Raw genomic sequence first — 12,731 nt, 5'->3', positions numbered from 1 at the left:
TTTAGAAAGCAGCAATTAAAAACAAAGTATCTTTATTTTTCAGGTTACTGATTCTCAGAATAATAATATCTAGAGAAAGTATATGGAGGCTGTCTCTTTCTGAAGGTCAGTACCATTTATTCAGGGATGATGGTACAGTTGCCCTTACCAGCGTTCAGTCGGATGGAAGTTTTTAGTTGCCTTCATCTGTACGGACAGACTTCCCATTGTATCCATGGTTCTTCATTTGCTCTCTGTGACCGTGGCCCACGTCTGCATGCCCGCCTGGCAGGATTTTCCACCATGGATCAGAGCCAGCTCACTGGTCGAAAGGAGGTCCTTTTTGTTAAGGAATGAAGTGACCAGCCCTCCTTAGGGATCCTTCCCACAGGTCCAAAGGCTTTAGACTAAAGCCTTACCCAGAGAGGGGGTGGTGACCAGGCATGTGGCAAAGGAAATTTGAAGCCCAGGGCCTCAAAGATAACTGGCCTTTCTTGCCAGCTGTAGACAAAGAAAGTATGGTTTCTGGGGAAAGCTTCACTATCCGGCTGTCAGCAGTTGGACAACCTCCAGGGCTGCAGTAAGGTTTTGTTATCTTAGTACGGACACTAGTACCAATGCACTGATGGCTTGAACAGAAGGTAAGCTGCAAATGTGTGTGTGTTGAAACTGTTTGGGGAATGGAGGGAGCAATGAGCAAATATACAAAACCCACTCCTTTGAGATGTTTGGTGATAGCCCTGCTCCCTATAGAACAAGTTTCCTAGATCCAAGAGCGTCTCCTGGGCTCCCCTTGTTAGAATGCTGGGTGTCCATGGGGAGTTGGAGCTGGGAGGGAGGGGCTGTCTCCTAGCTCGGCAGCAGTCATGCAACGGAAAACCTCAGCAGCTACCATGACGCAATGCAGAGGGCCTGGGGTCTGTCTACTCCAGGGCACAGGTTTCCCCCAGCTTTATAGGTGAATGTGCTTCCACCGAGCAAGTCATAGAGCTGAATGTTACTGTAACTCATGCTGGTGACATCTTTGCCCAAGAACAGCACAAACTGAACATTTATGGTCTTCATCATATGGAAGGAAAGACATAAACTGAGCCACTTAATATCTTGAGACATCTTATACTATACGTACACCTACATGACATGTGTGTATATATTATGTTATAATAATATATTATCCAATTATTATAGCACTATGCTAGGCAGGGTAGGCTACAAGCTCTCCAAAATAATTACATTCATTTGTACTGGCAAATAAAAAAGGCAGATGTTATCTCCTTATACTGATAGGTGCCACTGAATGTGCTAATCCACATGGGTTCCTCCTTATACAAGACACACTGTATTATATTCAGAGATTTGACACATTAACCCAAAAATATATTGATTTAATTTGATAAAAGTTTACATTACAATCTACTCTAGGTAGGGGGCTCTCCTGAGCAACTCCTTCAAGCAGTGAATGAAACTCTTAAAATGCCGTCATCTTCAACATTTGGCCTCAACAGTTGCCACAGAGGGAGAAGAGAGTACAGTACATATAAGACCACACGGCAGGCTTTGTGGCTCAGTCTACAAGCACTGTCAATTACTTCTGCCACATCCCACTGACAGAGCCCAACCACATCCTAAAATGAGGAGGCAAGAAAAGGCTGTCTTTTGTGTGCCAGGAAGAGAAAATGAAATCGACAAGTATGTAACCAGTCTTTTTTCCAAGTTCCTACAGGTTGGAGTTATTATGTAGTCTTTTTCTTCTAATCATGCTTCACACTTGATACTATTAAGGCTGCCTCCTTGCTTGGCACGGTATTCTATGACGTCCACATGCAGCATGCCATTTCTTAACAGCAGCACTTTGAGTTGTCAGGACAGGTGTTCTTACACACACGTAATAGATCAAGGACCCTGAGATCCAGAGTGTTTACGTGGCTTGTCCAAAGTCACACAGTACTAAACGATAGCTCTCTCTTCAGGTTAGTGGTTCTCCGTTATACACACTGTTTTCCCCAGGAGCTCAAACTAGATGAGGCACAGATCTCAGTATACCAACTCAAGTATGCGAGAAGTATGTCTTTAATCCACCCTAATTCAACCTAATTTATCTTTTAAGACCCTGCTGTCCGTTGGCAGATGCCCGAGATTACTTCCCTCGTTTTGGTATTTCCCCAGCTTTGAGGGTGTATCTAAGTTTGGAGTGGGACTAGATGGAGGTGCCCAGGTGAGTGCCAAGGTATTGGGAGAGCCGTTTGTCTTTCAAGTTATCTCCTTGAGGAGGCACCAGCCAAATTGTCTACTGTTCCCTCTACTCTTCCTTTACTGATACTGATACATCTCTGCCTTCTTCCTGTTCACACGGCCCATTTGTGTTCAGCAGCTCCCTGCTGCCTAGGTACCAATACAGGATCTCGAAAGTTCTGTAGGCCCACATCACATAGCCATTCTTCTTCCCAGGCTCGCTGCCTTCCTGAGGTAGAGAGTAGGGGAAGAGAGAAGGACCTACTCCTGCCTTTGCTCTCCCACTTTTCATTCACCTCTCCTCTGACCTCAGTGGAGGCAAGTGTTACTAGTCTTCCAGGGAGGCCCCACTCTCCTTAAACCTTTCCTTCCAAATACTTTGGCCATAATCCAAATCCTCTCCAGTCCTCTGAGGGCGTATATAACACAAATCACAACTCACAAACGTTTTTTTGTTTTGCTTTTTATCCTGTTACATCATTCCCCTACCTTGAGGCAATGAGATAGGGGCCTGCTGTCTATGGCATGGAGGTAGGGATAGGGGAAAACCAAGAAAAAAACCATTCTCCATCACATGTATATCACATTTAACATCATCAGGTCCTTGTGAGACCAAGCCTTTGTCATTTTCCTGAAACTAATAGTGAGGGGAAGAGGCATTAATGGGAGTTTTTATATTTGAGAATTAGCAGATTAAGCCCCCTCCTGCCTGAATGGTCTTTAAATGTACCATTTCCCCTTCCCCAATCTCAGTCCCTATGGTTCCAACACAGACACACACACACACACACACACACACACACACACACACAGCTTGATCTTACAATCTTGGTAACCAAGCTTTCACTTAAGTATTGGGAACCTGGTCTTCTCAGAGGAAAACCCACAGCTGAGAAAGCCTGTCCATAGATGATTTACTAGATTTCTAAATATGGAAAAGATGATTTGTTTCTTTTGGTGTTTAAGTGTTTGTCACTTCCTCTACCTCAGTTATGTTCACGCACCCTAGAGTAAATCTGTTCCCGGGGGGACGTCTCATTGTACAGTACATCCACAGTTATGAAGGGAAAAGGGAGCATTAAGACGGCTTAAATGGAAAGATCACATACTACTTTTAAGAGCTGACAGAACTCAGACCGAGTGACAGGCAAAGAGATGCTGCATTAAAGCAAAACATCACTTTAAAAAGATATGACTTGTATCAAATCCTGTTTGTGAAGTATATTTTAAAATCATTTGAAAGCGCTCTAATCTTTCAAAAGATGTTTGTTTTAAAGAACACAGTTGGCTTTTGGTCAAAAAATGAAGTTTCGGTAATGTACAGTAACAATTGTAGTATAATTAGCGGCCACAAAATACCAGGTGCCCAACCAAGCCTTTTCTATCTATTTAAGAGAGCCAAGCCAAACAAAAATGCCCTGCCTAGCCATACCCAGTAGTTCAAAAACTCGGTCTTTGTCACCAGGAAGGAATTAATTCAAAGAGCAAAGTCATTATGGGGCACGGCCAGGCATTTCTGTTGTAAACACCTTTTGTTAATACATGTTGAGAGCTGAACTTTCTCACATTTGAAAGAGATCAGCTTGAGAGAGAATTTAAACCAAGCCAAGTTCACGGTTCTTTTTCTTTTCTCTTCTTTTGTTTTCTTTTCTTTTTTAGATTTCTGACATCATATCTTTGGGATCTACACAGAAAGGAAGTGCTGGCCTTGGAGTCCAAATGCTCCCCCAGCTATCGTTTGACCTAAGTATTACAGTGTTCCCTGTTCTGTGAACAGACTGCTTTAGCGCCAAGGGAATAAACTAGAAGAGAACAGACAAAACACAGGAGTGTTATAGGGAAGAAACATTAAGAGACCTAAAGCTGCACTTCCTCATTATATTTATATTTCCTAGATTCCTTGAGCTATAAAAAGCCAAGTGAATTTGCTTAAGTTAATAAATTTTATTTAATTATGATAATAATGCCACAGCAAAATGTTTTATGTTTCCTCTCTTTTTATTGCTTCCTGCTAGTTATTGAGAGAAAAAATCCAGTGTAACTTTTTGTACTCTGATAATGATGAGGGTATCTAATTTGTTTTGTATGTGCTTCATAATGTATGTGCACGTGTGTGTCTATAATTAAATTGAATAAGACAGCTACATTTTGTAGTTTCTACAAACACAGATGTAAGGCTAACAATGAGGCCCAATTTTGTTAGAGCAAAACCCCATCATAAAAGCCTTCTACAATGCTTTGGAACCGATTGTTCTGTACTAAGATGAAAAACAAAATTCAGTTCTCAGAACAACTTGAAGAAAATGTATGGTATGTATGAGGTCAGATAATTAAGTTAACGAACTTCATTGCAACGATGTTGCTAACCTTTTTTGATATCAGAGAGATTATTCATTATGAATTTGTACGAACTGGACAAACAGTTAACCAAGATTACTATTTAGAAGTGCTGAAAAGGCTACATGAAAAAGTTACACAACCTGAACTTTTCACCAACAATTCATGGCTCTTGCATCACGACAATGCACCAGCTCACAGGGCACTGTCTGTGAGGGAGTTTTTATTAACTGTATTGGAACACCCTCCCTACTCACCTGATCTGGCCCCAATGACTTCTTTCTTCACCTGAAGATAAAGGAAATACTCCAAGGAAAACATTTTTATGAGACTCAGAACATCAAGGGTAATATGATGACAGCTCTGATGGTCATTCCAGAAAAAGGGTTCCAAAATTGCTTTGAAGGATGGGCTAGGCACGGTCATTGGTGCATAGCTTCCCAAGGGGAGGACTTCAAAGGTGACCGTCGTGATATTCAGCAATGAGGTATGTAGCATTTTTTCTAGGGTGAGTTCGTGAACTTAATTGTCACACCTCATTCTCCTTTCCTAACCCTGGGATTACAAGGGAGTTCAGCCTTCAGCCGAGGTGACCCATCCATCTTGGTGACACTTTGTCAGCAGTGTCCCACGCCCCAGACAGTCTGCCCCGCCCCCAGGTTCAGCTGGTGGAGTCTCTGGGCCCTGGATGCTTCTTTGCCTGTAGCCGTGAAGGAGGTGGTGCAGTGTAGACACCCCTGAGCAGGGAGTGTGAGTCAGTGTCTGTTCTGAGCACCTGCAATGCAGGTCTTCACACACTTGTCTTCTCTCTGTTCTATCTGCACTTCAAGAAAAAGAGAAAACAAGTTATTAGACTTAACCATGTGACATTCCTGTTTTTGCAGGTCATAAAAGGTCGAATATCTGCAAGTCTGTGGGATTCCACCTAGGACTTGCCCAGAATTACATAGTTAGTAGGTGGTGAGCCCCGAGTTTGGGTAGTGAACTCTCAACTACCCCAAAATGATAACTGTATATCTGTATTTCAGATGACAGACTGAGACTGAGAGCAAATGCATTTAAAAGAAATCAGTAGTGCTGTCAGTAGACTACTTTCTTGTCTCTGCTGTCTCTGGTTTCAACTACTGACTTGATTCATGTCACAGTGTGAAAGTTGGCTCAAGTCAGGCCGACTGCCCTGCGTGTGGCCATTGTTTCTGCTGTGCAGCTGAAACCAACCCATGAAACCAGCTCTCTCAGGCTGGTTGCCTCCAAACCCGCCTGCCTAAGAATGTCTTCCTCTCAGGATGGCTCAGAGCCACACACCCCAGCTCCCCAGCAGAACTCGCACCATTGAGCCACTCAGCTGCTGCCACATGCCTTCCTCCCAGAGACGTTGTTAAAATTCCTTTGTGAATCTTATCAACCTTTCCTGTTAACACACCAGTGATTAGTTTATCCTCAGATTAAGTAAACTGACTTGGGTCAAGTGAATTTTGTTTAGGAGCTGATGGGTGAGGTCAGGAGTGTGAAGGTAAATCATAGACTGTAAGATGCAGCAATGACGTTACAAACTGTATTGACCAATCCCAGTATTTTACAGCTGAGGAAACTGACATTCACGTGCCAGAATGTTGGCATCTTGATGTAAGGTTGACCAATCACCCCAATTTGCCTGGAACTGATGGGTTTCCTGGGGTGTGAGACTTTCAGTGCGGAAACCTGGAAAGTCCTGAACAAACCAGGATGAGCTGACCACGCTACTCGATTGGAGCCCAAAACTCTTCTGCTTCTCTTTACAGGTTGGACTTGAGCAGGGGCTTGTAGAGTGAGCCTCAAGATTGCTTGGTATGGTGGGGAAATGACAGCAAACACAGATTTATACCTGAGTTTAACCAAAACTGGCTCCCCTCAATGATCAGTCTGCAGGCAGGAACTTGGGTGCCACGTGGAAGCTTGGTCTGCCTCATGACTAACTGAACTCTTAGCCTCTTGGGCCACAACATTTGGGAAAGCTGGTTAGGTCAAGTTAGTCTCAGAAAAAAAGGCTGTGGTCTGGCTTTTTCACTCCATTGACATAGGGCTGCTGTGTCAGCCGCAGCCGTGAGGTTCAGAGCCTGCAAGGAGAGGGCGGCAGCTGTTTGTCTCAGATCCGTGTTGCTGTGTAGAGTCCGGAATGGAGAAGTATAGGCAGGGAGCAGGGTCAGCAGGGTGCCCCGTGCTCCCATCACTTCCTGTTTCAGAAGTTTGATCATTCAGAGGTTTTGAATCCTGCAATAAGCAGTCGTTGTTGGCTAACTTTGGACTTTTTTCTTAAATGTCTAGCACCTAAGTTTTAAAATAGTTATTGGTTTTATTTCTTCTCCTGGCTTATTTTGCCCCCAGAGCTTGGCAGTCGTTTCCTCCACCAGGCCTTCTGCTTCTGTTCTGCTAGGACCCAGCCTCTAGCTCATGCCCTGCCCCTGGGTGAGTACCTGTGGAATAAATAAGGGAAAGAAAGGGGGAAGCGACGAAGGAATAATGCAGGGATCCCAGTCAGGCAAAACTGTCAGATAGTACAAGTTCTGTCCAACATTACCTTCCCTGTGTGCATACCTTTAAACTATGCCAGACACCCCCACTCCCATCCCTACCCCTACACACACCTGCTGGAATCTAAATGTTTCATGATCCACCCTTGTTCTCAACTACCACGGAAATGTCCTCCTTGGTGCCCAAATAACTCATTTATTGATCAGATAAATTAACCACTGCTAATGGGAGTCAAAGTCAGAAGCAGAGGCCTCAGACGTGAATCTTAACTGTGACCTGTATAGGTATAAGTAACACCCCTCCTAGGTTGTCTTAACACTTTAGTGAACCTACTTGCAGTGGAGGGATTTTGAGATTTGGGGAGAGGGCAGGAAGCATAGTGGAGGATTATTTGGGGACAAGGTCTGTGATGAGGGTTGCCAGATTTATCAAAGAAAAATATGGGATGACCAGTTGAATTTGAATTTCACATAAACAATGAATAACTTTTTTGGTATAAGGATGTCCCTTGCAATATTTGTGATATATTTATACTAAAAATTATTTGTTGCTTATCTGAAATTCAAGTTTAAATGCATGTCCTGTGTTTTATCTGGCAACCCCATGACCCACGATGTTTCCGATAAATGCAGCCTGTGCAGTAGAAAGCCAGGGCTGCTGTAGAGTTTGAACAGTTTCAATGTCTGGCAGAAGGGAACCAGCCAATTCAACAGGCATCGTGTGGTACAGTCTGGTGGAATCTCTGCTCCTACAGCCAGACCTGCTGATTGATGCAGGGGGGCATCTGAGGGAAGCCTGAACAGACACCCCTGGAGACTGGCCAAGGTGCCCATAAAAGGGTATGTTCTGCTGAACCCTTCCCCGAAGACACAGTGTCTGGTTCCGGTGCTGACAACAGATCCATCTGATATCCATCACACGACAATATTATTTTTAAGTCTGAGGAAAGAGTGACAAGGTTTTCAAAATAAAGTACGAGACATGGGGGAAACTATTACATTCAAGAAGCTCAATCCTGACCAGGAAATGCAATCCATGGGCCTGCTCACATTAGACTTAGAAAAAGTTAGGACCAGCAGCTCTTCATGAAAAAATGCCTAAGACAGAGAGCACCACACGTTTCTTTCACTTTGTTTTATAAGCAAAGGTGATGCTTCTGGCTTCAAGAAAATTGCTCTTGCCACCTATAATAATTGTTCTGTTTTCAACTAATGAAGAGAGAAGCTTTCTGTGACCTATTATTGGCATTGGGCATACTGTGTTTGCTCTTCCAACTCTATCTTCTAACCTTCTCCACCCTGCTCTGTGCCCTGGAGCTGACCCTTACCGACGCCCTTCTCCTCTGGCTTCCGGTTAGTTCCAGCCAATGGGAGACATCAGCAAGAGGTTGGAGGTTGGGAGGACAGATAGGTGAGAAGAATAGCTTTATTGTGGTTGGTATTTAGTGACATGCTCATGGTTTCAATAACCTTATAAAAAGCACTCAAAATACGAACAGACGAATACCTCTTTAAGATGGTAAAATATGTCTCTGTTATCCCAAAAGACAGCATTCTGCTTGATGGGGAAATGCCAGAGACAGCCCCAATAAAGTTAGGAATAAAAGAGAAGTACTCACTATCACCATTATTATTTAAAATTTTACTGATGGTACCAGCCATCACAATTAGACATGATAAAGACTTCAAGTATAAGAATGAAAAAGGAAGACAAATACACTATTTGCAAATGATACGATTATATGCCTTTGAACCCCCAAAATTCAACTGAAAAATTATAAACAATGAGAGAATTCAGTAAAGTAGAAACATGCAAAATTAATAAACAGAAACCAATCAATTTCATATATACAAACAATAATCGGTTAGAAGATAGAAGAGTAACATAACTTATTCAAAGTAGAACAAAAAAGAGAAAATACTTAGGAATAAATTTAACAAGAAATGTACAAGCCATATATATACAAACCTTTTTTAAAAAAAACAAAGGACCCTAAAAAGGTTTGAACAAGTAGAGAGACATACCAGGATAGAAAAATTAAAAATAGTTAAAATGTCACTTCTCGATACGTTATTTACAGTTTAACACAATCTCAATAAAAATATCAACTGTTTTTCCTTCAAACTTGACAAGATAATTCTCAAATTTATATTGGGGAAAGGGGGAGGCAAATAGACAAGAAACTTGTGAAAGTACAAAAATATGTATGTCCGTGTGTGGGAGAAGGTGGAATGGTGAGCCCCACCAGATATTAAAACACATCATAAAGCTGCAGTAATTAAAACAATGTGGGATAGTCCATAAATGAACATACAGATGAATGGAATAGGTGAAAATGTTCTGATATAGACCCACACAGATACAGGAATTAGTATGTGATGAAGGTGACACTGCAAATCACCAGGGAAAAGAGAGACTGTTCAGTAAGTGGTGTTGGTAGAACCAGATAACCATCGGGAGTAAAACTGGATTCATACTTCTCACTCCACAATAAGTTAAGTTACAAAGATATCATATATTTAAATGTAAAAGATCATACTAAAATTACTAGACGAGAACTATGGGAGAATAACTTTATAACCTTGGAAGGTCTTTGTTAATGTGACGCAAAATCTAGAAGCCATTTAATAAGGGCTTGATAAATTGAATTATGTAAAAATGAAAAAATACTGAGTGGCAAAAAAAATTACCATAATTAAAGTTAAAAGACAAATGGCAAATAGGGAAAAAGTATTTTCAACTCATTACAAAGTACTACTATCACGTACAAAGCACTACTAGAAATAAATAAGGCAAAAAAATTGACAACACAAAATGGGCAATGGAAATTATTAAACAACCAAATGGTTCTGGTACCAATTCCAATGTGTGGGTGAGGGAGTTTTCCCACACCACTAAGCAATTTTCAGAAACCAGCTGGATGGCCTACAATTCAACTCAACTCTACATTATATACCTGATCCCACAGGTTAAGGGTTCAGTCCTACAAGACTGCCCACTCTCCACTTCAGATGCCAATCATTAGTCCAGGTTCTCACCGTGCTTCCAGCGAGGGGCGGCTATAGATTGGAAGTTCTAACGACTCCCTCCTTGAATTTGATTTATCTGCTAGAGTGGTTCACAGAACTCAGAGAAACATTTTACTTAACTAGATTATCAACTTATTATAAAAGGGTATAACTCAGGAATAGCCAGATGGCAGAGAGGCACAGAGCAAAGAATGAGGAAAGATCTGGGAGCTTCCATGTTCTCCAAGAGCCCCACTCTCCCTCGATCTCCAAATGTCCACCAACCAAAAGTTCTCTGAACCTGCCCTTTTGGGTCTTTATGGAGGCCTAATTACATAGGCATAATTGATTAAATCATTGGCCATTGTTGATTGAACTCAATCCTCAGTCCCTCTCCCCCCAGGTTGGGGAGTGGGACTAACAGTTCCAACCCTCTGCTCACACATTTGCCACCTCTGACAATCAGACTCCATCCTTGGATGCTTCCCAAAAGTCACCTCGTTAACACAACAAAAGACACCTTTACTGCTCTCCTCACTTAGGAAATTCCAAGGATTTTAGGAGCTCTGTGCCAGAAAAGGGACAAAAACCGAAGTGTTTACTTAAGATTGAAGAATTACAATTTGGGGTACACAGATTTAAGTAGAAATACAAATAGTTTCTCAATTACAGGGTGAAAGTAAGAGGTTTTCATGAGAAAAGGGAAAGGAATAATTATATGAAAAGAAAGAAAAATCCTATTGGTGCTGATAAGCTTAGCTATACGTGACTGGTTACTGATTCTGTCTTTAACTAGAAGGTCCATAGTCATCAGTCCTTATGATCAGGATGTCTGCTTTCCTGCTGACTTTCCGAACAATAAGAGACTTTTTTTAAAAATTATGTATTAGGCAAGGAAGGCACTATTTTCTAAGTCCTTGGAATCATGTTGCTGTGGCAATACCAGATTTGCTTAGATCAAAGAAATGCATATGCAGTAAATATTGATCCCCTTCTGCATGCTCACTGTGAGCTGATGGGCTTACATAGCACGCTCAATCCTATGTGAGTTCAGGTATTTGTAAAAGGGGAATTGGAAAATAATTCTGAATTAGGTCACAATGTAAAAGGGAATGGCAGAGGTCATAGCTCTAATGAACTAAGTATTATGTGGATTTGAAATTAAGACATTAACATTTCAGTAAATGAAAATGTGTATGCAGTATGCAAATTCTGGGCAGTAGAAGCACAGAATTCAGCGAGCGAAGGCTCCTGATTTATAAACATAAAAAGTTACAAAGAACACTAAGAATTATTCCTTATTTTCCACTGCCATTATTTAAAATTATTAAAAATATTTTCTTTTTTTAGTGTTTTATTCTGTTTTTTTAAAAATTTATTGGGGTCACATTTGTTAGTAAAATTACATAGATTTCAGGTGTACAATTCTGTATTACATCATCTATAAATCCCATTGTGTGTTCACCACCCAGAGGCAGTTCTCCTTCCATCACCATATATTTGATCCCCCTTACCCTCATCTCCCACCCCCCAACCCCCTTTACCCTCTGGTAACCACTAAACTGTCTGTGTCTATGAGTTTTTGTTTCTCATTTGTTTGTCTTGTTCTTTTGTTGTTTTTGGTTTATATATCACATATCAGTGAAATCATATGATTCTCTGCTTTTTCTGTCTGACTTATTTCACTTAACAATCTCAAGATCCATCCATGTTGTCACAAATGTTTCTATATCATCTTTTCTTACTGCCGAATAGTATTCCATTGTGTATATATACCACAACTTCTTTATCCATTCATCTATCGAAGGACATTTTGGTTGTTTCCATGTCTTGGCCACCGTAAACAAAGCTGCAATGAACATTGGAGCACACGTGTCTTTACGTATAAATGTTTTCAAATTTTTGGGGTACATATCCAGGAGAGGGATTGCTGGGTCATGTGGTAATTCTATTCGTAATTTTTTTTTTTTTTTTTTTTTTTTTTTTTTTTTTTTTTTTGTTGAGAGCCCACTGGCCCATGTGGGAATCAAACCGGCAGCCTTCGGAGTTAGGAGCACAGAGCTCCAACCGCCTGCGCCACCGGGCCGGCCCCTCTATTCGTAATTTTTTGAGGAACCTCCACACTGCCTTCCATAGCGGCTGCACCAGCCTGCTTTCCCACCAACAGTGGGAATGTTCCTAAAAATTCCTAAAAATTTTAGAGGGTTCCTAAAAATATTTTCTAACTGGAGTCTGACATTTTAGTGCAATAAAGCAAACCTCACATTACAAGACCCTGTCAAGATCATATTCCTTTCACTCTGAATAAATAATTCCTTGATGAGTAGAATATGAATATTTTAAGTATGTATTTTAAAAATGTATAAAATAACATATACAGCCTCCCCATTTCAATATAAATACCAAGGTCTCTAGCCAAACTAGCAGTTGATGTTTTTAATACATGTACCCTAACACAAAACCACTAAACAGTGTTTATACAATGTACTCTCTTTCCTATCATCTTCTTATAAAGCAGTGTGTTAATTTTGGAAAGAATCTTACAAATCAACAAGTCTACTTATGCAACCATTCATTTAACAAATATGTATTGAGTGTCTCTACATATTATTATGTAAAGTAAAAAGTAATAGGATATGATGAATAACAGCCCCTGGCCCTTGA

The 12,731-nt window shown here is 41.1% G+C and overlaps 1 protein-coding gene across 6 annotated transcripts in view; it reads left to right on the top strand.

Annotated features, from left to right (window-relative positions):
* The window catches only part of NFE2L2 (NFE2 like bZIP transcription factor 2), a 127,160-nt gene that overhangs the window by 72,349 nt on the left and 42,080 nt on the right, over nt 1-12,731 (top strand). For 2 of the 6 annotated variants that reach the window (XM_081050978.1, XM_081050983.1), the window contains exon 4: nt 6,913-6,993. The exons of 3 other annotated variants lie outside the window; for them this stretch is intronic. In XM_081050978.1, the coding sequence (XP_080907104.1) occupies nt 6,979-6,993 (15 nt within the window). In that variant the 5' untranslated portion in view covers nt 6,913-6,978. Of the gene's footprint in view, nt 1-4,937; nt 5,036-6,912; nt 6,994-12,731 lie in introns of those variants that run through there. One more of the 6 variants, XM_081050976.1, reaches the window with a different exon arrangement.

Source organism: Rhinolophus hipposideros (genome assembly GCF_964194185.1).
Source record: "Rhinolophus hipposideros genome assembly, chromosome: 6".
In the NCBI taxonomy this organism is placed as follows: Eukaryota; Metazoa; Chordata; class Mammalia; order Chiroptera; family Rhinolophidae; genus Rhinolophus; species Rhinolophus hipposideros.
Note: the sequence above shows the minus strand (reverse complement) of the source record. Positions and strands in the feature narration are given on the sequence as shown.